This window comes from Gallus gallus, chromosome 11 (genome assembly GCF_016699485.2).
Source record: "Gallus gallus isolate bGalGal1 chromosome 11, bGalGal1.mat.broiler.GRCg7b, whole genome shotgun sequence".
Classification (NCBI taxonomy): Eukaryota; Metazoa; Chordata; class Aves; order Galliformes; family Phasianidae; genus Gallus; species Gallus gallus.
Window position 1 is genome coordinate 1,003,460 of NC_052542.1, and position 24,009 is coordinate 1,027,468.

Sequence of the window (24,009 nt, forward strand, 5' to 3'; positions counted from 1 at the left end):
TTTCTCCTGCCCACGCCCCCCGTCCCCACATCCCTGACTACCTTCAGAGCCACGTGGAAGCTGGCTAAAGCCAACCAAGTGCGCGCTTGTTCCACGTGGCACATTGTACTTCAGTATTCAGAACAATCCGGCTGTTCCAATGGGCCCTGCTGCCACGTGGGGCTTTGGGACACCCTGCTCTTCCTCCTCTCTGCCACGTCCCCGTGCCCAGCTCTACTTCCAGCTGCCAGGAGCCAGCCCTTCGTTCCCAGAACGTATCCCATTGCTCCCACACCACCCAGGACTCGCACTTAAACTGGGATACCTGTAGATGTTTGCATTCCCAGACTGCTTTAAAGTCTGGGCTGAGACCTTTTTCAAACCCTGTGCACCTCCTGCGCTGTGCTGCACTGCACCACGAGAGGACGGGAGCAGGGCAGGCCAGAAGCACATGCTTTATTACTCTGCAACAAAGTGAGCCCCGCTTTGTGCTCAGCCCCGTGCTGGCACTGCTGGAGCGAAGCGATCCCCACAGCTCTACCCCTGGGCCACAATTTGGTCGATCCAGTTTCGGAAGTGGCTGACGCGGGTGTAGACAGCGGGCGTGCGGACGTTGCAGTTGCTGCTTCCCCAGGAGACGATGCCAATCAGGGTCCAGGCGTTCCCGTTCTGGTACACGAGGGGACCCCCGGAGTCACCCTGCGGGGACGAGAGCTGCGGTTTAGGGATGCCCCCATCCCCACCGGCCCCAGGACCTTGCTCCAAGCGGGTCCCTGCCACCCCTTGAGCTCCCAGTCCCCACATGCGACGCCCCACGCATCGCAGGCACTTGGTGTGGGGGGAACTCAGCTCCTCACCTGGCAGGAAGAGGCTCCAGCCCCTCCGGCGCACAGCATGGAGCTGGTGATGCGGGTGCCCCAGTACTGCTGGCACTGGCTCTGCGAGATCAGGGGCAGGGAGACCTGCTGCAGGCGCGACGCCAGAGCGTTGGCTTTTGGGGGGGGAAAAAGCAGTGTTATTCAACCAGATGCCTCCCCGTGTGCACGTCAATGGCTGCAGCCATGTGTTGCCACCTTTCCAGCACAATTAGACCCCCCCCCGGAGCCGTGGGGTACCTACAGGTGGTGCTGGTGCGTCCCCAGCCGGTGGTGACGCACTGCAGGGAGTTGGACAGAACCAGGTTGGCAGCAGCCAGGCACACGGGGGACACGCGGGAGCCCAGCTGGGCGGGCGAGGAGAGCTTCAGCAGCGTGATGTCGTTGTTGAGGGTGTAGGAGTTCCAGTTGGGGTGCGTGACGGCCTGCCAAGGGCACCAGCACTTCGTCCCGGCCGTGGGGCAGAGCTGCAGTGCCCTCCCAGCGCCGCAGCTGCCCCACTCACCTTCGACACGGTCTTCACCTGGACGGACTCAGTCTGGGAGTTGAGGTTGTACTCCCCGAGGACGATGACGTGGGAATATGGGCTGCAAGAGAGAGGGGTTGGATGTCCTGCGGCGCCACCGGGAGGGAGTAGTGGTGGGCTGCTCGGTGCCCTTAGGGCTGTGCTTTGGGGCTGTGCCCAACGTGCCTTCACCCCGTGCCCATCCGGTGTCCCCGGTGCAACGTGGGGTGCGGAGGGCATCGCTCCTCACCTGAACTCGCAGTGGGCGGCTGTGACCACCCAGTTCTCGTTGATCAGAGAACCTCCACAGAAGTGGGATCCCGAGCGGGTCTGGGAGGAAAGGGAGAGGAGGAGCTGGGGGTGGGCAGGGGGTACCCACACCGCAGCCCATGCGTGGGACTGGGACAGGGACGTACCTGCAGGGACACCTGCCAGGGCCAGGAGCCGGACACCGCGTTCTGCCCATTGATGATCCTCTCGCTGTACTGCACCGAGGGGCTGATCAGGGGCACCCCGCAGCCTAAGGAGGGGCACGGGAGGGGCTCAGGGCTCGTGCCCGCATGCTGCTCGCACTCCTGCCCTGTGCTACCGTCCTCAGGCCTCCCGCACCCCAACACCACAGGACACGGAGCAGAGGGACGTGGACACCTGCCCGGCGTTGGGCTTACCTGAAACGGTGCTGGCCAGGGCCAGGCAGGTGACTGCCCACAGCAACGCCATCCTCAGAAGACGTGGCCATGCCCCGGGGCTGCTGGCTTTATAGCGGCTGGGAGCCGTGTGGCTCCCGGCCAGGCAGGGCAAGGTCCTGTCCTGTCCCAGCTGTGGGCAGTGGTGCCGTGCCAAGCCTCGCACCCACCCTGCCCTGAGTGGTGACGGCGGCTGCGGGACTGTGCTGCGCAAAGCGCCTGCGGTGCGTGGGCCGCCGCCGAAAGGGGCTGTGTGGGCCCTCCGCCACGGCTGCCATAGCTGAGCTGTGGTGGGACGCAGGCAGGGCTGGGGGTGGGTGTCGGTGCCCGGGCTGTGGGAGATGGCCGTGGCCAGGCCTGTGTGAGAGCGGTTCTTCTCCCACGGAGCAGTGATACGATGGCCTGGCAAGGCGCGTGGCCCAGCTGGATGTTCCCAGAGCCCAGGGCCATCCTGGGCGCGCCCCTGTGCAGGTGAGCACATCCCAGGGCCAGATGGGACAGGCAGAAGCCTTCCCAGGCGGTCAGGAGCCACGGAGAGCAGGCAGTGAGCCCCAGGGAGGACGGTGGACTTCTCCCCGACCTCACCGCCTCCGAGCCCCCCCTGCAGGTGCCTGAACCCTCTGCCCCCCAGGGCTGTGTGCTGTGGAGTAGCCCGCTTCCCCCCAGATCCCCCATCGCCATCCTGGGCTCACCTGAGTGCTGGGAGCCGTCCCTGGCATAACACTGAGCATTGGGATGTGTTCCCTGCTCTGTGCTCCCCATGCCCTGCTCCCCCGAGGCACGTAGCCTGGACACCGGTAAGTGAGTGCAGAGCTCAGGTCTTTATTTCTGGCATCGGGGCCGTACAAAGACAGCAGGATCAGGCAGAAAGAGTGGCAGAGCATAGAATTCAGCCCTCCCACTGCCCAGGGTGCCTGCAGGGCTGGCACAAGCGTGCAGGCCAAGCAGGAGGAGGTGGCAAAAGAGAGCTGTGCGGCTCCAAGGAAGCAGAGCACAGAGACATGCTTTGCTCCTCACCTTCCCCTGACGTGTGGGGAGAAGAGGACCAAGGGATGGAGGGCTGCAGAGGATGGTTGTGCCCAGCGAGGTGCTGCCCACCATGGAGGAAGACTCAGTTCACATTCTCCCAAGTACTGAAGTCTCTGATGCTGTTGCGAATGTTGGGCCAGGAGTTGGGCAGATCACCAGAACTCAGAGCTCTCTCCCTCCATGCCAGCAGGGAGAGAGTTGGTGGCACTGCCCAGGGTGGTGAGAGCTCCGTGTGTCCCTTCTCCTCTCTGGCCATCGGCCACAGTGAGCTGGCTGTGATCCATGCAGGACCCGGGCTGGTCCTGTGAGACCATGTAAGCCTGGGTCTAGCAGTGCTCCAGTTTTGGAGCTGCGGTGAGATAAGAACCAATGCACGGCCCGCTCTGGCTGTCCGGATGCACCGGGAATTGCTGCAGCCCCCCAGAGACGTGGCCTCACCCCAGCTGTAGCCCCCTGTCCTTTGCCCTGTTGCTCCTCTTTCTCCTCCAGGCAGTAAGCTAGACCTAAGCAGCCTTGATTTTCTCCCGACCGAGGTCTCCTAGGTCTGCTTGAAGGGGTGACAGCTCAGCAAGGCAAGCTCAGAGCAGGACGGCATGTATCCAGACCGTCCCAACGCAGGGCAAGGTGTGGGGACGCTGTGAGTCATCTCCATTCTCCCCACACACAGCCTCGGGGCCGTCCTGTTCGGTCCATGCATCGGTGGGGCAGTGGGAAGCGGGGCTGCTGCAGGCAGTGGGATGTCTCAGGCACACTTGGCCTTGCGCAGGCAGAAGGGCTGCTCAGGTGCAGGGACCAGGATGGTGCTGAAGATGGGCCGGTAGCCCTCGGGCAGAGGCTGGGGGTTCTGTGCCATCATTTCCAGCACCAGGTGTCTCACGTCCTTGGAGATGTCGCCCCGGAGGTCCAGCAGGGTGGAGATGTGCTCATCGCTGGGCAGAGAGCAGGAGGTGAGCCGGGAGCAGCTGCCTTACAGCACCATCCCCTGCAGCCCTGCCCGCGTCCCCCAAACCTCCCGCGGTGTGGGGAAGCTGAGCTGAGGCTGGGGAGGGCTGGAACTTCAAACCAGCTGATCTTTTTAATCGGCTTGAAAGTAACCCCTTAAAACTTATGAAGTTTTCATCTTGGCGTGTCATGGGTTTTTCTCACCCTTTTGATGACTAAATATGGACAGGTGAGCACCACAGCACAACTGCTTTTCCCTTTACACCTTTGGGTTTTCGCAGGAATCCCTCAAATCCGGGTCACGGCAAAAGGAAACCTCAGGAAGGAGGGAGCCCAGCTTTCTGCATGCTCTCCAGCCCAAGCCCGGCTCCCCAGAGCAGTCGTGCCCAGTCACAGGTGAGCAGAGCTGGGCTTCCTACCTGGCATCGGGGTACTTGGTGATGAAGCCCAGCACCTCCAGGCTGAGCAGCGCTGGGTCTTTGAGGCAGATCAGCTCCTGCAGAGCAAACACAGCCTCCAGGCTCTGCTGCCTCCTGTCCAGGCCCTGAGAAAGGGAGCGTGACGTGGGTGAGCTCCCAGCCAGTCCCTCCCATCTTGGCCTCACCACTACCCTAAGTGTGTAACAGCTGTTCACGGGCTGATGCAACTCTCCATCTGCCGTGGGCTGCAGGGAACAGCTCGTGGCTCCTCGCACCCACCTCGCTACGGGGCTACCCCAGGGCTTGTGCAATGCCCCTCTCTCACAGCCCGACCCCAACTCCCCACCACGTTCGGGCATCCCTCACCAGGCTGCAGAAGAGCTCCCGGAGCTGCGTGGCGTCCTGCAGCAGGCGCTCACAGAGCTGGCCCCTCTCCTCCTTGCTCTTGCACACCATCTTCTTCTGCATGAGTGCCCGCAGGTACTGGCTCACCACCAGGAGCTCGCTCTCCATCAGCAGGAGCTGAGCACCAGGAGAAAGCTGTTAGCTCCGGGGGTTGGCCACGAATTGCCCAGGAGAGGGGAAAGAAGGCAGAAAGGCATCTGAACTTGGGGAAAACCTGCGTGATGGTGCCCTGTGGGATGCTCTGGAGGATACGGGCCCCTCCAGCAGATCCCTATTGCCCTCCCAGCACCCTCTGGGCCGCGTCCTGAGCCCCAGCACCGCAACCAACTGCTCAACACCCTCACCCTGCAGACCGGCAGCCCATCAGAGGGAATCCCCCCAGCAAACTGTACCGTGAAGGCGGGCTTCCTGACGTGGGAGAAGTCCTTTGTGTATTTGTCGATCACCTCACACATGCTGTTGACCAGCTGGGGCCCAGAGAGCCACTTGCGAGAAGGCAGCTGCGCGTAGAGGGGCTGAAACAAGCACAGCAGGAGCGTAAGGTGCCCTGCTCTGCATTGCTCCCAGCTGAGGAGAGGCACAGCATCCCGTAGCACCTGCCCTCCTGTCTGGCAGCTCACCCAAGCCTATCGCTACCAGAGGGCCCTGCTTGGCAAAAGCCAACATAAAACAGCGATCTGCATTAGGAAATGGCTGAGAAACATGGGGACTGCCATCATTCCTGGGTCTTCCTGATGCCCTCAGGTCAGCATTTTGGGGCTCCACCTGGGCCACAGAGCTTCACTGTCGCTGCTGGGCACTGCAGCGCAGCCAGCACCCGAGGCCTGGGGCAGCAAGCTGCTCCTCACATGCTTGCTTTTGGCCTGCCCTGATGCAGTTTTAATCTCTGCTCCTTTTCCTGTGTAGACATAACATGTTTTTGGCCGGGGGCTTCGACCTCTTCCTCCCCTGCTGTCCCTGTAGGCAGCACCTTCCTGCCTGCAGGCACAGTCTCTCTGCAGCGTGTCAGTCTCCATGCTGCCTGTGAGTGTTTCACCCTTTAGCTGCCCCCTTGTTTCCATGGCATTCACCTTCCAGCCCTACACAGCAATGCCATTCGTTTTTCTAGACTTGCTCCAGGCTCCAGGAAAGCTAAATTTGACTCTGCTGGCAGGAAATGACCGTGGCAGTCACACACGGGGTTGCATCCTCTGCACGGATGTGCTCTCTCCTCGGTTTTGTGCCATGAAAGAGCCACAGAGAAGGAGCGCAAGGGAGCCCGGGTGGGCTGTGGCTGCCCAGCCCTGTCAGTGGGTGGGTTTGGGGCCACACGCCACGGTGATGCTGAGTGGTGCTGGCAGGCTGCTGGTCAGTTATAGCAAGGCCTGGGAGACGTGTCTGAGGGATGATAGCTGGCTGGATGCTGCTCTCTAGCACGGAGCATGTGGCCTATAAGCTAGGCAGGAATAGACAGGGTAGCAATAGCGATCTTCCTGCTGCGGTGGGGTCTTTGCATCCCCAGCAGCCTCAGGCCGTGGATGAACGTACCTGTAGGTCAAGGAGCAGCTCCTCCAGCAGCAGCTGGCAGGCTTTCTTCTGAATCTTGTCCAGAGCAGCCCGGAGGGACGCGGGGACTTCTCTGCAGGCAGCATTGGGGTGCAGAGAGGGAATAGAGGAGCTAGGAGACAGATAGAGAAGGCAGGGGACAGTTAGCCCTGGAAGGGCAGGGAGATGGAGAACTCGTGGCTTCCTTGTGGCGGCGGGGTTGCTCTGAGAGGCAGCCATGAGGCGTGCATTACCTGAGAGCCAGGTTGTTGTTGAGCATGGCCAGGAGGTAGGGGACGTAGTGCTTGGGGACGGTCCGGTCCTTCTGGTGCTCCTTCCCGCACTGCACGAGGACTTCCCTCAGGCTGCAACACAGCCAGTGAGCCGTGACGGGCAGGCAGAGCCTCTGCCACAGATGCCTGGAGCTGGGATGCTGCCGCAGCTCCTGGGGGCACGCGGGGGCCTCCCACAACCCTCCCACCTCACTGATGCCAAACTGGCAGCGGCCTGTTCTCGGGCAGCATAGGGCAGTGGGACCCGCTTTGGATCCCTCAGGGGTCCAGAGCAGGGCTCAGCACCACCAGAGAGGCGCTGGGTGCAACAGGCCCCGGGATCTGGTGGCCCCCAGGAGCTGGGACATGGCCCCACGGGTAGAAGGGCTGTGCTGTGGGGACCTGGGGTCTGCAAGGGATGGGAGGGGCTCCACTGACCGTCCCAGAAAAGCCTCGAGCTCCTCCAGGGCCATGTTGTAGACCTTCTGCTGCAGAGAGTCTGTGATCAAGGAGGCTACCTGGATATTCTCACTCAGCATCTGTGCAAAGGAGAGGGGAGCGGAGGTGAGTCAGGGGCCATGGCTCCTTTTGGGGTGCTCTCAGCACGGCCTGCCCCAAGCTGCGCCCCAGGGAGCACTGAACACAAGGGAAGAGGAGAGCCCGACCGTATCTCAGAACCACGATGAGCACAGCGTGCTGCTGGACAAGCCACCAAAGCAGCAGGGGCACAACTGCCTGGGGTCGACCACAGTGCTGGGCACCCACCTGCACGACGATGACAGGCAGGGCAGACTGGAAGAAGCCCTGGTGGTCCATCTCAGGTTCCTCTTCTCTGAACCACTCCTTGAACTCCACCTCCAGGGTCCTCTGCATCCACTCGAGCACACTTGCCTGCAGGACGGACACCCACCGCAGCCAGCCCCAAAATCAGCTACCGACACCCCCCAGACCCAACACACAGCCCAGCAGTGAGCCCTGGGCCAACCGCCACGGGCTCCTGCCGCCGTCACAGGAGGTGCCTGCATGGTGGCCACGGATTGGGCCCTACGCCCATCGCACACGCGCTGTCCTGCTTGCTCACCTTGACTTTCTCCACGTATTTCCTCTCTGTCTGATCCACAAGCTCAGGGGAGACCAGGGGGCCCAGAGAAGAAACATCCACTTCTGGGAGGAGGTCGGGGTGACCCATCACCTCCGGGCTGGAGGGCAGAGGTGGGACAGGGCTGCGTTTGCCTGCAGTTCCTACACCTGCCCTCCCCACGGTCACCTCCAGCAGGCAGAGGCTGCGTGTTGGTCACAGCCCGGTTCCCCGCCTGCGAGGCAGGTGCTGACCTGGGGTACATGCGAAGCACCCACTCGAGGAGGAGGAAGAGTGCCTGTTTGTCCAGGTCCTCTCGGAGGATGTCCTGGAGGTGGCTACTGAGGGCCCGGTGGTACGTGGCAGTGCAGACACTGAGGATGTTGTAGTGCGCTGGGACACACTGGACCATCAGGTCCTTCACCACACGCAGCTCGGCCACGATGTCCCTCTGCAGCGCAGCGAGGTGCCTGGCCAGCCCCGGGCCTTCAGCATCCATACGGACGGCATTAAAGTGAGCTGCCGTGATGGTCTCCTGGAGAACGTGGTAAAACTTCTGCCTCCAGCCCTTTGGGCGGCCAGGGGGCAGGAAGGTGGCATCCAGGAGCAGAGTGTCATCTATTTTCTCCTCCCGCTCGATGATCCTGACGGCGGTGACAAAGAGAACTGGGTCCTCCCGCACCAGCTGCAGGCTGCTGCCCACGATGCCCCACAGCTGCTTGGCCAGGCTCTCGTTGAGCTCCTGCAGACCACTGAAGTAGGACAGCACGGTTGCCTGGGCACCGGAGAGCCCACGAAGGTGCAGCTGGGAAAGGATGTCATCTCGGAGGTGTTCCATCATCATGAGCTCCGCGTGGGCCTCCAGGAGGCGCCGCCCACGGAGCAGCTGCAGGGTATGGGAAAAAACCTCGTGGACTGTGGGAGAGGGAGGAGAGATGCCAGGGTGTGAAGAAGGATGAAGAGAGATGCACAGGGTGTGAAGGGGGTGTTGGGCACAGGTCAGCGGGGGGATCGCAAGGGGACGGTGCCCCCGGGAGGGCAGTGCTGGGAGGCAGGGGCATCTCCATCCACAGACCTTCCAAACCCAATTGGCAAAGCCTGCACAACCCGCTCTGACTTTGCCACCCACGCAGCCCAAAGGTTGGATCGGAATAACTCCAAGTGAACTTCCAGCCTAACTCCATACGGATCGGGCCGGTGCCCTACCTGAGAAGAGCTGGGGCAGCACCTGGACCACCGAGGCCAGCTGCACGTGCTCTGCCATCAGCGCCCGCATCTGCTGGAGGCCCTGGAAGCGGTCTGCGCAGTCGAGCAGGGCCCACCTCGCTGCCCCCATGTCCTGGCACACGCTCTGCACCTCCTGCACCGCCGACCGCAGCTGCTCCAGCCCAGTGCTCACCCCCTCCAGGTAAGACTGCACAGTCGACTGGGGAGCAGAAGAGGACAGAGGGGCAGCAGAGAAGCTCTTGAAGGCTCGCACTGTTTGCCCCAGCCCTGTCAGGCCACTCTTGCGTTGCCCTCTCCCGGCCCCAGAAGCTCAGACCTGCCTCTGCCACCGTGCTGTCCCCACTCACCATGACCCCGAGTACACACAGCATCTAAAAAGCTGCTCCAGCAGCAGGAATGGTCCCTTCTGAGGACCCCTTTTCAACCCTTCTGAGTGTGCTGAGCCACAGTTCACCGTGACCGTTTGCAGGGTTTGGGGTGTCCAATGGCTACTGTGCACGAGGTGAGAGAAGGGCACCCCTTTGGGGTTACCGAGGCAGCAGGGTGAGCAGTAACCACACGTCTCCTTTCAGTTCCCAAAAGCAGAACCACCGGACCGCTCAGGTTGGTCGTTCTTCAGGTTATGAAGAAAGGGTTCACAGCATCACCCCGACCAAGAAGGCTTGTCCTTACTTATGTGTGCATCCCTTATTTACGTGTGCAGAAATACTGCTTCTCCTGGGTGGGCTCTGCAGGCAAGGATGGGGCTGCCTCCTCCCAGCCATGGGAAAGGGGATGGGACCAGGATGGGGAGCACCGTGTCCCACACGTGGGATGTGCTGAATGCCCTTCGTGTATTGTTTCAAAGGACAGACAGGGGCAGTGGAGGCTCATTTTGAGTAGGGCAGGGGTGGTTCCCAAATCCTAAAGAACTAAACCTAAACAACTGCATTTCTCCCACCGAGTGCCAGCCAAAGGACAATTTATTATTTTTTTTCCCCAGAAGTGGAAAAAGCGATGAGTCCACGCAGAAGACCCCGTCTGGGATCTGTGTTTGAGGAGGTGTGAAGCTGTGGGCACCCATTGGGTGGGACCTGACAAACACCCACCTTGAGCCGGGACTGGATGGAGCTGTTCCTCTGTGTCTCTCTGTTTCGGTAGTGCCCGAGCCCCTCCAGTTTCTCAGGCCTGTAGAACACCCCTGAAGCCCATTTCAGAGCAGCTCCTCTCGCTAACTTCTCAGCCTTTTCCACCTCTGGCCACTCCTCATCTGGGGATGAAGCCAGGGGTTAATGAGCAAAACGAAGCCTCTCCTTGCAGGGCAGGAAAGGCCCCCGAGGCCAGAAACAGGAAACCATTGTGAGCGGATGTTCAAGCACACCCAGATGTGGGAAACTGGACAGCAGGGCAGCAAGGAGACATCCTGGGAGGGCTCCCTGACGTCCCACTACCACCAACGGGGCCACGCAGTGCACAGCAGGCTGCCCCGAGGGGCTGTTATCCAACCCACCGGCTCGGGGTGCCACCCTGAGGTGACCCAGCGTGACAAGGACAGGTTGCCCGAGGGGTTCTCGTGCCACCTGGGAAGGCAGTGCGTCAGCAGGAGGCACAACGAGCCGGCAGTGCCTGTCCGTGTGGCGCTCCTGGAGGCAGTGGTGGCTGTGCCCGGGGGAGCCAGGCTGGTACAAACAGACTCAGGCTCCTGGCCTCCTTGGCGTCCCAAAAGCACCTGATGGGCTGTGAAGGGTCGTCTTCGCAAAGAGTCCAAACAAAAGCGTCCAAATCCGCGCCAAGGGCTGAGGGCCGTGACACAGCCCATCCCCAGGGCTCGGTTTCACTGTTTGTTTCATCGTTTCCCCCCTTCCCAGAACTGGGGCTCCCCGCACCCCCTCTCCGCCCCCGGAGATGCCACCCTGTCCCCAGCTGAGCTCCCCCGCAAGGACACCGCTGGGGCGGGGGGCTTCCAAGGGAGAGCAGCGCATCCCCGGAGGGCGGGGAGCTCAGAGGGAAGGGCTGCAGCGTGGGGAGAAGGTGGCAAAGCAGGGGTTGGGGGAGCGTGAGGAGCGCAGAGCGGCAGCCCTCCTCCCCTGCCCGGCACCGCGGGGGCTGCCGCGTCGTCCCCGTTACCTGTAGGGCTCGCGCAGCGCTCGTCCTTCGCCGACATGCCCATGGTCTCACCGCCGCCGTGCGCACACGAGCGGGGCTGGGCCGAGCGGAGGAAGCCGGCGGCCGTTTCCTCCGGCACACGGAGATCCTCAGGGGCTCATTGTGTTCCCGAGGACGCGCTCAGGATGTCGGGGCCGGAGGGGGAGCAGGGGAAGGAGGACGGACGTAAAGAACCGCCGCACGGCACCGACCCCCATGGTGCAGGGAGGGCCCCGGCTGCCCCCCGCGGCCGCCGGCTGCCCCGGGGCTCTGCGGTGTGCTGGAGCCGAGCTTCCCTGACGCTTTGTGTGAGGCGTGGGCCCGCCGTTAGAGGCGCAGGAGGGGTTTGGTGCGTTCACGCGGCACGGGAAGGTGGGTGGGTGATGGCTCGCAAGGCTCGGGGGCACGGGTTGGCCGTGGCTGCTTTGGTTAGCGACGAACGGGACGTCCCGGGGCCACCGACCACCTCCCCAGGGTTACGGTAAGGCACTGCATGCAGCGCCCGGCGTTCCCCGCCCCGAGAAGCGGGGAGCGGTGGGCTCAGGCACCGCGCACCGCCCCACTGCCGCCTCGCAACCCACGTAAGGGGACGAGAGCACAGCACAGAGGCTCGGAGCAGCCCACGAAGCCGCCGGGAGCCTCCGGAGCAGCGCGCACTGACCCAAAAGCCGCCAGGCCACGCCCCGCCTCGCCCCACCACGTGGTCTCCACGCGCGCCCCGCCCCACACCGGAAGTTCCCGTCATGCCCCTCGAACCGGAAGCGGAAGCGCGGCGGGCCCGGAGCCGGCGGCGGGCAGATGGCGGAGTGCGGGCCGCAACCCCCCGGGGCTGGAGGCGGCGGAGGAGGAGGTGGAGGCGGTGGGAGCGGGGGCGCCGGGGCGCCCAGCCGGCACGAGAAGAGCCTGGGGCTGCTCACCACCAAGTTCGTGTCGCTGTTGCAGGAGGCCAAGGACGGCGTGCTGGACCTGAAGCTGGTGCGGGGCCGCCGGAGGCTGGGGAGGCCCGGCCGGGGGCATTGCTGTATGAGGGGGGGGAGGAACGTGGGGAGGGCGGGCCGCACGCTGGGGCTGCTCTCCTGCCGCCGCCCTGCTGCTGCTGCACGTCCCGCACTCTGTGTCTGTCTGCTTGTGTGGCCCTCCGGTTCTTTTCCCGTCAGACAGCGCGGCCTTCTGCACCGTGCCCTCCAAGCAGAAGGAAGGCAGCCGTGGGCTGCTCCACCCCCGGCACAGGTTGTCCGGTCAGGCTGTGGGGGAGCATTGGGTGAATGTACTCTTTTTCAAGATCTTGACAAAGGAACCCTGCCTGTATGGTATGTGCAGCACTTAAAGCCAAGCCTTTTCTGCATGTGAAATTCCACTGTGGCTTATAGAAACCTCTCTAAGGTGGGTTATATGTGTGAGCACCAGAGAGTGTGCTGAAAGTGCGTGGCCTGGGGCAGTCCCCTGGCCGCTGAATGCTGTACTCTCCTGTGCCAATCTGCTGCCTCCTTGGATTTGGGCAGAAGAGCAACGTTCCCTAAGCTGTCATTTCAGTGGGGGTCATATTTGTTCATGTGATTTGTGTAGGGTCACCAAAGTCCTGGAGTGTGAGAGGGGAAAGTCGTTTCTGCACTGCCCTCTGTGTGACACCACTGTGTGACCGGCATCGGTCTTGCTAGTGCTACACTGCCATGTGGAAACAATATCAGCACCACCTGGTGCCTCCTGAATGTGAGGGGAGGGTCCTTCAAAGTGTCAGGATCACAGGATCGTAGGGGTTGGAGGGGGCTTCTGGAGTTCACGTAGTCCAGCCCCCCTGCTGAAGCAAGTTCCTGGATTAGAATACACAGGAAAGCATCCCGGTGGGTTCTGAATACCTCCAGAGAAGGAAACACCACAGCCTTTTGGGCAGCCTGTTCCAGTGCTCTGTCCTTGCACCCGTGCTTACTGTCCTCCTTGTAGCCATTTCCAGAGGACTCAGCCTCCTGATGTTGTGTCCGTTCTCTACCAGCTGGCGTCAGGTTTAGATATAAAAGGCCTTTTGAATGTCAGCTTTGCTAAACTGTTGTCAGTCAGACAGCCCTCTACATTCAGCTTCCCATCTCTCTTATGCTGGAGGAGCACTGAACGTTTAGGCTGCCAGGCTTGTAGCCCTGCCTTGCTGCTGAGGAGCAGTGTGGGATGGTGAGCAGGCAGATTGGTCAGGAGTTAACCTGACAGGCAAGAAGGAGAGAAATGTGACTGGGAGTTTGGAGTTAAATGTCTGACTTCTGTTGCAGGCTGCAGACACCTTGGCTGTGCGACAGAAACGACGAATCTATGATATCACAAATGTCCTGGAAGGGATTGGGCTGATCGAGAAGAAGTCAAAGAACAGTATCCAGTGGAAGTGAGTGACAGAGAAGGTTTAAGTCATTCACGGGTCCCTTCTAGTCCAAGGTCCTGTCTTCTGGGTGCCTTTCTGCTGGTTCCTCAGTGGCCTGTGCTGAGCTGTGCTGATGGTAGTAATGAGGAATGCTGAAGTGTGTATGGCACATCACTTTTACAGCAGAGCTGGTATTTCCATGTCTTGAGTTAGAAAAGGTACCTTTCATGGTGCTGGAGGTGGGGAAGAGCCCTGCTGGGCTGCGGGATGTAGGAGGATGCACCGAGTGGTGCTGTGCTGGATGATGGTGTGGGGCTGCCGAGTGTGCACAGGTGAGGTTCTCTGGCCTTGTTGTGTGATAAAGGGGGCAGGAGGGGAGGTGGCAGCTCTCAGAGGCTGGGTCTTTTTGGTTGATGTCTTAGCTGATGTGTGTCACTGCTGTTTGCTCTGCATAGGGGGGTGGGTCCTGGCTGCAACACACGTGAGATTGCTCACAAGCTTATTGAGCTGAAGGCAGATATAGAAGACCTGGAGCAGCAGGAGCAGGAGCTGGAGAAGCAGAAGATGTGGGTTCAGCAGAGCATCAAAAATGTCACAGAAGACGTGCAGAACAACTGATATCCTTTTGTCAGCTGGCCATTCCTCAGGGCTGGAAGGCAGGAGCTGGGGCTGGGCTGGCAGTGCTCTGCTGGGGGCACCTCATGTTGCTGGAGGATCTGCTCTGAAAGGGTGGGGAGGTCGTGCCCCCTTTGGAAGCAGAGGAACGCTGCCCAGTATAGGAAATAGCTTCCTTTGCAACGTTTATTGTGCTCAGAAAGGAAGGAAACTCCAGGTGCCCTTTGAGTTCTGTCTTCACAGGGAACTGCAGCCTTTCTCCTTAACCTTCCAAACGCTAGCTTATGTGACACACGAAGATATCTGCAAGTGCTTCACAGGTGAGGAAATGGTGCTGCATCATAAAGATATAATGCTGCAGTCCTGTCAGCCTATCCCAGCTGCTTTCCTTTCTCCAAGAAAGAGGAGGCAGCACATCTTGGCTTGGGCCTGAGCATGGGCTGCCTAGTAAGCATCGTGGAAAATGTGCTTCAAGCTCTGCTGCCATCCTTTGGTTTGGGAACCACTGAACTGTGGCTTTGTTGTCACCATCAGAGGTGAGGGAGCAGGAGTTGTCCTTGCACTCGTGTTTAAATGAACACATGAGCAATTCTTAAGGAAGTACTTTGCTGTGTGTCACTCTGCGGGTGTGTATGTTACGTTGCAAGCCCTTTATTTTGACAGCTCAAGCAGACAATACAAATGTAGTAATAGAAAGAAAAGTTTACTGTACGGTAGAAATCTGGGTGTAAGCAGGAAAATAGCGTAGCAGTGTTCCCTCAGCTGCATCATGCCTTTTAACAAGAGGAGAGCAAAGAGGAGGTAGTGAAGAGCAGGACAGAAGGGAATGCGCTTCTTGCCTTGGCTTCACTTCCCTGTGGGGCAAAAGTGGCAAGAAAACTGTAGGAGTCTTTGTTTCCTCTCTGTTGGCAGTTGCAGTGCTAGCTGCAGGGCCAGAAATATCCTGCGTGCAGTGTGGCAGCCTTCTCAGCTGTAGCAGTGTGGACTCAGAGCTGCTTTCTGCTTCAGTGAATGCCTGCCCCCTCCTGACCCTCTGCAGCCTACATCTGCTTGCTTGCCTCAGATTGCTCAAGGTGGAAGCTGCTTATCCTGCCCGCCCCAGCTGTGCATAATCTCACCCTTGTCTGACTGCTCACTCTTCCAAGCAGTCTCCTTATGCTGCACTGCATCAGTTCTTCCATTCATCCATCATCTTTTCTTTCTTGCACTGTCCTCCTTGTTCACCAGAGTTTATCCTGCTCGAGTTCCTGCTGCTAATCCATGTGCACCACCTCTCGCTTTACTGTTTCTTCTGGTTTAAGGTCGTGCTTCTTGGGTGCAGGGGTTGTTTTCAGTTTGACAGTGCTTGGGGCCACGTAGTTTGTAACAGCCTGCAGGAGCTTCCTGGAGACCAGCAGACAGATTATTGCTTGGTTGATTGAGCATTTTGCATTTTATTGCACCTGTTTTTTTCTAAAAGAGTTTGCATCTGAGGTCAGACCACACCAAAAAGCACAGAGAAGATGAGATCTTAGCGAGGACAGGTCTGAAATCCTTTGGAACAGAAGCCTGAGCTGTGTTTTCCCTTTGTTTGGTGTGTGCTCAGTTTTGCTGCATGAATATTCTTTACACAGAGTCCGCTCCCCCCTCCTGCCGAGTGTCTGAGCCTTGCAGAGGTTCTGTGTCAGAGCTCTTGTGTTGGAAGGCTGAATTTTAGGTCCTTTTTTATTCTTACTGACTGCGATTAAAGTCATTTTCTTCAAGTGAGTTAGGACTTAGAGATTTGCGTGTTTGTATTCCTGTCAAATATGAATTCTTCACCTGAATTTAAAATAAGTGAGACTATGTTAGTTCTTAGTGACTGGGAAACAGAGTTTTGCCTTCTATTGTGACATGCTTTGTGCTTGCAGAATCAAAAAGGAAGTGGAAACACACCGTGCACTGATTGCTTTGTGAAAATATTTGGGACTCAGCTATCAAGAGAGATAGAAAGGCAGTGCCTGCGCTGTGGAGGCTATTGGGTCTCTAAGCTTGAGCTTTCTTTGGGCTTTATTACGCCTTTTTAACGTCTTTTAACAATGTTTTCCTTAAGTACAGATTCGTTAAAGGACTCCCATCTTATCCACAAATCTTGTGGTATGTGTAGTCTTATCCCTGCGCTTTTGCTGATCTGACCTTTAGTTGGCTGCCTGAAATAGAAAGATGTGCTCTTCTGCTGTCTGCTCTTCCATTGCTCTGTGGATAGAGAAGATTGTCCATGAAGCTTCATGCAGGACATTGGCGAAGTGTGGACACAAACTACACCAAAGTTTAAACGTTCAAACTGAAAGCTGCTAACTGCTCGGTCTTTCTATGGCTAATGTTCACAGCGCTGGTATTTCCCCATTCACATTTCTTGTGTTAAATATAAACCTGGATGCAGGTTTGCTGCTCATCTGGGATTGCTGTGTTCTGAAGGAGCCGCAGGACTTGGAAGGGCGATGATTCTGTCAGCCTGGCTCTTTGTGTCTCTGTGCTCACCACAGCCAGCACCAGCCAACTCTTGCTGATAGAGGCAAGGGAGCATTGGCTTCAGGTGTTGGTACACGTGAGGCTCCTGTGCTATTAGCTGCCTGGCTCCTGTGCTGTCTCTGCTGGCAGGGCAGCTCTTCCAGCTGTGTGCTGTTCTGTTCACAATTCAGGTTGGGGAATATGAGTGAGACCTGTGAAGGAATCTGCTGGAAAAAAAAGACCTTGATTTTTCTCTGAAGGGTTGCTTGGAAAGAAGTTTTGCAGGTTCTTTATGCCCTCAGGGTTGGTACATTCAGAGCTCTACAGTACGCTTGGCAGCTCGAGTGGGTGTAAATGGCAGTCCTCCAAAGGAGGGAAAGCTGTGTGGACTTTGGGAAGTGCAGGAGATGAGGGGCTCTTTGTCAGCATCAGAGCAGCCCGTGCCCTCTGAGTGCTGACCAGTCTGTTTTCACAGGAGATACCCTCCTTGCAATTCGAGCCCCTTCAGGCACACGCCTAGAGGTTCCCATCCCTGAGGTGAGTGAGAAATGCACGGATAGAGAGCAGCTGTGTGGTATGTGTGTGTTGTGGGGGAGTGTTGCTGGATTGAGCGTGCTGGGAGTTGGGAGGGAGTTGGAGGAACTGGCAACTCCAGGAAGGCTCCAACTATTAAATAGTTGCCAAGAAGCTCTGTCATTTAGATGTGCTTGAGTAAGTGTGGGAGCTCCGGAGAGAGCTGCTGAGAGGTGAACTGTCCTGACCTGCCTGGACAGCACGTCTTGCCACTGAGAAACTCCTGTTTGGAGGGGGCTCTTAATGTATGTCTGTGTTTTGCTTCTGACTTTTCTCAGGGCCCAAGTAGGCAGAAGAAATATCAGATCCATCTGAAGAGCACCAGCGGTCCGATTGATGTTCTCTTAGTAAACAAGGATGCTTGGAGCTCTCCTCCAGTAGTGCTACCTGTCCCACCCCCTGAAGACCTCATCCAGTGCCAGGCAGTTGCACCCTCGAAACCACAGATCCCTCCGCTTGCCCACTTCCAGGAGGCATCTGTCCCCAGCAGCACCCAGCCCTCAACGCCAACACCTTCCAGCACTCAGGATCACAGCCCTCCTGAGCAGAAAGACACGAGCACAGGTGAGAAGGAGGTTGCAGAAAGCAGAAATGGGATGGTTGCCAACCAACGGGGCAGTACGCACCTGGTCGTACAGCACTGTCAGCTCCTGGCAAAGGGAGCAGCTCTGTGCTTGCTGCACCGAACCTTTGCTTTCAAGTTAGTGGGACTGGAGGTGCTAATGGAAATACTGTGTGTGTCTGTGGCTCCTTCCAGAATGCAGCATCTCAGTGGTGGAGTCCAAGAGCAGCAGCAGTGACCTTGACCCCCTCAGCAATGTGTCTGCACCCAGCGGCCATACAGCCAGGCTGGACACACAGCTGCTGCAGTCCTCTGCCTCGCTGGACAGCAGCTCCGTCCTACCCAGCCCCTCTGCCTCCTTTGAGCCAATCAAACCTGATCCTGCAGGAAGTGAGTATGCGCCCTTGGTTTGTCTGCCTCTCCAGATTGTGCCACTGGGAGGGAGGGAGGGGTCGGTGGCCCCAGGGAAGTGAGCTAAACTCTGTTCTGCCTTCACTGTCAGCCAGACCCCATGAGCAGTGAAGAGGCATTTCCTTGGTGGAGAGGGCCACAGCTGTGTGTGGGTGCTGGGGAACCTGGTGCAGAGATGCACATGTCTAGTGCCATGCCATTGCCTGTGATGCTAGTACTAGAAAAGCCACAAGGGATGCTCATGTGACGTGTCCGTGCTGTTCTAGGTGGGATTATTCCCTTCCAGCCCCTTCTGTAGTAGTAGGTCTGAGTTTTCAGACTGCGAAGCCTTTACTAACAGCACTCTTGTAACTTGTTAGATTATTAGGAGAGCTCTAGTCTCTGTTTTTCTCCTTTGCTCAGAAGTACTTTATCTATCTCTAGCAATCTTATGGTCTTATTGGTCTTCTAGTATGTGTCTGGGAAACTTCCTGGTGTGCTTGCTGAGGTGCAGTGGGCTTTAAACACAGAAATTTTAGCTTCGGGCTGGGAAATGGCAGGCTGGTCCACAGACAGAAAAGCATCCTCTGGATAAGACACTGTGCTTTAATGCTTCAAAGCTTACTTTCCCTGCAGAAGTACTTAAGTGTTAGAAGAGGAAACCTTCCTCAAACGTTGCTTGTGCAGTTCTTTTCCATCTTGGACTAGTCTTGGACTGTGGCATCAAGCATCTGATCTGCACAGAGCTCACCCTAGCCCAGCGGGGCTGTGCTGACCATCTGAAGGCATGTCCTTATCCTGTGCATGACAAATCAAGGTGTTGTGCAGAACCTGATGCTGTGTGAAGTTTCATACACTCAATTACTCTAGAGCTGTCAACTGTGATAACGTGTTCATGCATTGGTGTTCCTACAGATTTCTTCAAAGTAGTAGAGCTTGAGTATTTTACTGCTCATTTCATCAGTTCATCATTCATTTCAGCTGATGTATTTGACATGGGGCATGGGAGAGGAATTTCTGAGCAGTGTGGCGTGATTTGGGTGCATAAGGACTGAGGGGATAGCAGGGCAGTGGGTGATTAAGCTGTAAAGTATTTCAGATGCTTCATTTAACCATGTAAATCATTGGGTTTGTTATATTCACAGTGCTGGAGCTTCCCAAAGAGCTGTCAGAGATGTTTGATCCAACGAGAGGTACGTTCACACCCTGACCACAGCCTCATTCTGCACCTATGTGCCCACAGAAGCTTGTGTGAAGTTTATTCATGTTTTTTAATGTCTGTTTTATTCACTCCCTATTGGATCATTTTGCAGATGTGTTTAATTAAGGTGCTTATGGTAGCTGCTAGCTCTCTCCTTGTAGTTAGGCACTCTTCTTTTTTTTCTGTCTTCATATTACCAGCAACGTCTCTGTTCAAGTTTGCCCCTACAGTGTACAGATGAGAGCTTTTCAGGCCCCGTGCCAGCACTAATCTGTGTTCTGCCTTCCCACACTCCTCTTCCAACTTGCCTGCGCCACCTAGAGCTACCAGCAGAATCCCTGATAGTCTTGTTTCAGCTGTAGCCTGCCCAAAGCTAATCCAAGCAAATATTCTGGGGAGATCATTTGCTGTCCTTGAAATACCCCCAGTGGTTTTAGGGGTGCACCTGGGGAGGGAATGCTGTTACTTGTGTCAGTTCTGCCTCTGTCCAAGGTAAGTTTGACTGTTGCTACCTAATGATGGACTTTGGGCTGAGGGCAGAAGAGGTGCAAGGTGCCAGAATTTGCTCTAACATAAGCCTAAACTGGGAAGCATATTTTTACATGTGCACGCTTGGATTCCAGTCTTTCCTTTCAGTGCTGTTGTAATTCTTCCTAGCCTCAAAGCATGGCAGAGCTGAGTACACACAAGCACTTTGTGGTGGTTACAGAACATGTCACAGTTGTTCCTTGGAGCCCCTGGTTCTCTGCTCCAGTGGTTTTTCTGTGAAAGCAGAGCCTTTGCTTTAAAAACCCCACAGTCCTAAATGCCACAGTCAACCTGGAGAACACCATTCCTCCATGCTCAGCCCAGTGCTGGAGAATCCACTGCTGTAGACCGTGAGGTCTTGGTAATGACTGAACATGTATGGAGAGTAAAGCTCATTCTTTGCAGGGTGGAACATAAGGTGCTGCAGGGTGCAAACCTGTGGAGAAGGTACGGCTGAAGCCAAACTAACTATTGTGGGACTCTCTGGACACTGTTGTGAAGGAGAGGTTTGCTATCTGCAGTAATGCATGCTGTTTTATGCACTATTCCTCCTGGTTTGGAGGGGTGAAGTTCAGATCCAGGAGTGAAGGTGTAAAGGACCTTGCTTGTTTTACCCTCATCTACTGAAGAAAGTCTAAAAATGTAGGTTCTGTATTTTACTGCTGTTTATTTTAACTAGTAGTATTCCTCTCTGGTGACTCCTAGTTATAATCCTCTCATCTCACAGCATGGAACTAGGCAGGTAGGTTCCTGTTCTCTAGGAAATGGCCTGCAGTGAATCAGTGTCCTGAAGACAGGCTCATCTCAGTTTCTTTTGTGAAAGATCACTTCACCCTGGCCGGGCAGATTGAGATCATCACTATTTCTCGTGGTGAAGTGAGAGAGGGATTCAGAATGTTGTTTCCCAACACTTAGCTTCTGAAAGGAAAAGATCTGCTTGCACATGCTTGGCCTGGCTGCTTGCCTGCCAACCTTTCAAGTGCTTCATGGTTCTGCTAGCCAAGATCAACATCACTGGAGAAAGGAACGACATTTTGGAGATAATTTTTGTTTACAGCATTGTGTGGGCAGTAGAGTAGAGAGCAGTTAATGGCCCATTAGGGAAGGATATGCAGAGCTCAGATGTTTGCTGGTGGGCAACCAGCCAACCTACCATGGCATATCACAGCCGTGGAGTGAAGGGATCCAATTAGGAGGGACAAAGAGGACGAATCTGCATGAATCTGGAGACACTGATTAGTTCTGCTGCTCCTGGAACAGCTTCTTTCTCTTTCTGTTTTTCCTCCCCACTCTAGCCAAGTCAGTGTATGTAACTGAGGTGTGCATCAGGCTTTACCACCTCAATTTCAGATGCGTGTGGGAAAGTTTCCTTTGGGACTCCAGCTAGCACACCACTGCAGGGATAAGGCATCGCCCTTCATGTGAAAGCACTGGGCTTGTGGCTGAGCTAAGCAGGCAGGAACCTCCTGCAGAATGTTTTGGTGCTGACTGAATGGTCCTCTGCCCAGGGCAGGAGGCTGAGCTTCCCGCTGGCACTGCCTGCACTCACCTTGCCTTAGCCCAAAAAGGGGTGGCATGGGGAGGACCAGAAAAAACTGGGAAGGGTGGGAAACTACACACACACAGAGCAGAAATCAGAGCGCGTTGCTTACTGTGTTTCTCTTCCCTAGAATGTATGAACTCTGAGCTGCTGGAGGAGCTGATGTCATCTGAAGGTGAGTCTCAAGAGTTTCCCCCTCGTGGTGTGGCCTTTCTGGAGCAGAAGACCAGTCCTGTGTGCCTTCCTACAGGTGACAGCCTTGCATTCACAGCCTTGCCCTCATTGTTCTGGGCTCAGGGCATAGTTCTCACTGTTGTGCCAGGCTGTGAGCGATGCATGAGGAGCAGATGAGCCTCTTCAGTGCTTCAAGGCTGATGAGAGGCAATCTAAAGGATTGCAGGCCACGAGGCCCCACGGTGGCTCAGCTCCAGGATAGCTGTGGGAGTGCTGAGCCTTGTAACCAACTGCTGGCTTTTCTCTTCTAGTGTTTGCTCCCTTGCTCCGCCTCTCCCCTCCTCCTGGAGATCATGACTACATCTACAACCTGGATGAGAGCGAAGGCGTCTGTGACCTCTTCGATGTGCCTGTCCTTAACCTCTGACTTCTCAGTGCGGCTGTGAGCCACGCACACACAGACCCTTTTGTAACTCTTTGGAAAGTGTCTATTTTTGGATTCCTTTTGTGCTAGAGCTCGACGAGTGAGCGAATCAGAGATACTCTCATATGAACTCAGAAGCAAGAGATGTGGACTCGGAGGCCGGGAGCCTCCCCGTCACTTCTTTCTCCTCCTGTCTTGCACGTGCAAGGACTGACCTCACCTCACTGCATCTCTCTCTTCACTGGATTCTGGGCATCGCTTCAGAGGGTCTGTGATTTGTCGAGTTTGCCCAGGTGCCTCTCCAAGCTTCCTCAGATCTGCATGCCTTGGTTTTCCTGCACTCCTAGAGGCACTTTGCACCTCCTAGGTACCAGCTGCTACACGGAGCCCTGATAGCATGATCGGTTCACAAGCCCGGAGGTAGTCAGTTTCAGTGTGGGTGTTATATCCTAGAATGACATCAACAAAAAGCAAACCAACGGCACCAAAGGGTCCATTTGTTCCAGTGACTCCAATCCAAGGTAGTATGTTTTACAAGACAAAGCACTTTTCTCTGTTGGCTGCCCCTCCCAGTAGGACCCGGGAGCTGAGCTGAGAGTTTCCCTGCTGTGCCTCAGCAGGAATGCCAGTTCTCCCGTGGTGTTTGCTCACCCGATGCACAGCCCAGCAGCTGTGCTGTTCCTACAGGGCTAAGAAGGGTGCCAGTATTAATGTTTTCTTCTTATGAGTTGCTTGAAAGGTTAAGACTGCTCCAGCTGGTGCCTTTAAGGTATTCCAAGTACATCAGACACCGCTCGTATTAGCATCTAGCTATTCTCCAGCATTGCACTTGAGCCTTCAACTGTTGTAAAGGCGACCAAGCAGGAATGATTCAGTAGTACTTTGCCACGACGAGTTTCACAGGCGTTGTCAAAATAGTGTTTTGTTCTGCCCCCTCCCCCCGTTTTTTTCCTCCTTCGCATGTGCTCAGGGCCGGCCTTCCTACGGATATGAATTTGCCCTGGTCTTCATGCTGTGCTCCCTGATCCTGTGGCAGATTGCTGCACAGCGCAATGCCTTTCTGCATCTTTTTTGTCACGAGGTTGCTCTTTAATGGAAGGTCTGTTGAGGTGGCTTTGGAGTGTTTTTTTCTCTCTTTCTTTTTGATGAGCAGCCATGGAGCCCATGCATTTCTTTCTTTTTTGCTGTTGTTGGAGTAAAAAGCCCTCCTGGATTTGTTGTACTTTGCAAACCCCAACGTTGCTTTTGGGTCACATTTGACTGTCAGTTTTGCACATCTTCCTGCCAGCCCAGCAGTCGCAGCCGTCCCACGGAGCCTTTCCTGCTCTGCAAACTGCCATAGGGAAGCCCAGCTTCCCACAGCCGCAGCTCACAGCCAGCACCAGCAGTGACGGGGTATGAGCAGGACGTACTCAACGCTTGGCACCCGCAGAGGTGAGAAGGCCGTATGCTTGAGTCCTTTCTTTCCAACGCATCTCCTGGTGCTGTTTTGTTCTTTGTGGGGCTCCTCCAGCAGACCTGCTCCTTTCTGCGCCGTGGGACGCAGCAGCACCCCTTAGGAATAGCGCAATGAATTCAATAGGAATGGACAACCTCGAACCCTTTGTAGCTGATGGCAGTGGGCAGCACAGTGGGTGAGATGGAGACGTGTGGGTGCTGAGCATGGAGCCCACGTGCTGTCCGGCAGCCCTCCTTCCCTCTGTCGCTCCCGACCTTCGCTCCCTCCACGTGTTCATGTTTGCAACTGCTTTGGAGAAAAGAGAAAAAAAAAAAAAAAAAAAAGGAAAAAAAAAAGATGTAGAGAAGATTAACAGATGAACTTTGATTCCTATATAAAGATTATTTTTATACTTCTGTTTTGTTTTTTGCAAAGGAAAAGAAAATTGCCTGTAATATTTGTACAGTTGTTGAGTGAATAAACGAACCCTTTCCAGAGGCTGTGCTGCTCATAGGGATGGGGTAGGATGGGATGGGACTGGACAGGACAAGATGGGATGGGAATGGATGGGATGGGGCAGGAGGGAAGGGATGGGACACGATTGGGATGGATGGGATTGGATGGATGGAATGGGATGAGATGGGGATAGATGGGACAGAGTGGGACTGGACTGGACAAGATGGGGC

At 56.4% G+C, this 24,009-nt stretch overlaps 3 protein-coding genes across 3 annotated transcripts; 1 reads left to right on the top strand and 2 right to left on the bottom strand.

The window, feature by feature from the left end:
* Positions 1-418: 418 nt before the first annotated feature.
* Positions 419-2,090, bottom strand: CTRL (chymotrypsin like). The gene is made up of 7 exons (NM_001277625.2): positions 2,028-2,090; positions 1,776-1,879; positions 1,610-1,689; positions 1,360-1,441; positions 1,099-1,279; positions 837-970; positions 419-678 (listed from the first exon to the last, which is right to left on the bottom strand). Exons 1-7 carry the CDS (start codon positions 2,077-2,079, stop codon positions 517-519), a joined length of 795 nt encoding a protein of 264 aa, NP_001264554.2. The 5' UTR covers positions 2,080-2,090; the 3' UTR covers positions 419-516.
* Positions 2,091-2,847: 757 nt separating this feature from the next.
* EXOC3L1 (exocyst complex component 3 like 1) lies at positions 2,848-11,760 on the bottom strand. Its single transcript, XM_001232624.7, has 13 exons — positions 11,048-11,760; positions 10,030-10,190; positions 8,921-9,140; positions 7,969-8,629; positions 7,718-7,835; positions 7,402-7,527; positions 7,075-7,175; positions 6,619-6,729; positions 6,368-6,497; positions 5,233-5,355; positions 4,802-4,957; positions 4,436-4,560; positions 2,848-4,003 (listed from the first exon to the last, which is right to left on the bottom strand). The coding sequence occupies exons 1-13, from the start codon at positions 11,088-11,090 to the stop codon at positions 3,817-3,819; spliced, it is 2,262 nt and encodes a 753-aa protein (XP_001232625.3). The 5' UTR covers positions 11,091-11,760; the 3' UTR covers positions 2,848-3,816.
* Positions 11,761-11,845: 85 nt separating this feature from the next.
* E2F4 (E2F transcription factor 4) lies at positions 11,846-23,821 on the top strand. The gene is made up of 10 exons (NM_001005835.2): positions 11,846-12,040; positions 13,324-13,433; positions 13,865-14,026; positions 14,301-14,344; positions 16,969-17,030; positions 17,345-17,630; positions 17,824-18,018; positions 19,164-19,211; positions 21,418-21,462; positions 21,773-23,821. The coding sequence occupies exons 1-10, from the start codon at positions 11,864-11,866 to the stop codon at positions 21,886-21,888; spliced, it is 1,245 nt and encodes a 414-aa protein (NP_001005835.1). The 5' UTR covers positions 11,846-11,863; the 3' UTR covers positions 21,889-23,821.
* Positions 23,822-24,009: the final 188 nt, after the last annotated feature.

Bases quoted from the DNA above. Each gene is read 5' to 3' on its own strand.
- E2F4 (NM_001005835.2), top strand. From the start codon at position 11,864: ATGGCGGAGTGCGGGCCGCAACCCCCCGGGGCTGGAGGCGGCGGAGGA. The intron at 14,027-14,300 runs ATATCCTTTTGT...AACCTTCCAAAC, and splicing joins GAAGACGTGCAGAACAACTG to GCTAGCTTATGTGACACACG. The intron at 18,019-19,163 runs GTGAGTATGCGC...TTATATTCACAG, and splicing joins CAAACCTGATCCTGCAGGAA to TGCTGGAGCTTCCCAAAGAG.
- EXOC3L1 (XM_001232624.7), bottom strand. From the start codon at position 11,090: ATGGGCATGTCGGCGAAGGACGAGCGCTGCGCGAGCCCTACAG. The intron at 9,141-10,029 runs GTGGGTGTTTGT...TCTGCTCCCCAG, and splicing joins CCATCCAGTCCCGGCTCAAG to TCGACTGTGCAGTCTTACCT. The intron at 8,630-8,920 runs GTAGGGCACCGG...CCTCTCCCACAG, and splicing joins GCTGCCCCAGCTCTTCTCAG to TCCACGAGGTTTTTTCCCAT.
- CTRL (NM_001277625.2), bottom strand. From the start codon at position 2,079: ATGGCGTTGCTGTGGGCAGTCACCTGCCTGGCCCTGGCCAGCACCGTT. The intron at 1,442-1,609 runs GTGAGGAGCGAT...TCTCTCTTGCAG, and splicing joins GCCGCCCACTGCGAGTTCAG to CCCATATTCCCACGTCATCG. The intron at 971-1,098 runs GTAGGTACCCCA...CCCCCCCAAAAG, and splicing joins GGGACGCACCAGCACCACCT to CCAACGCTCTGGCGTCGCGC.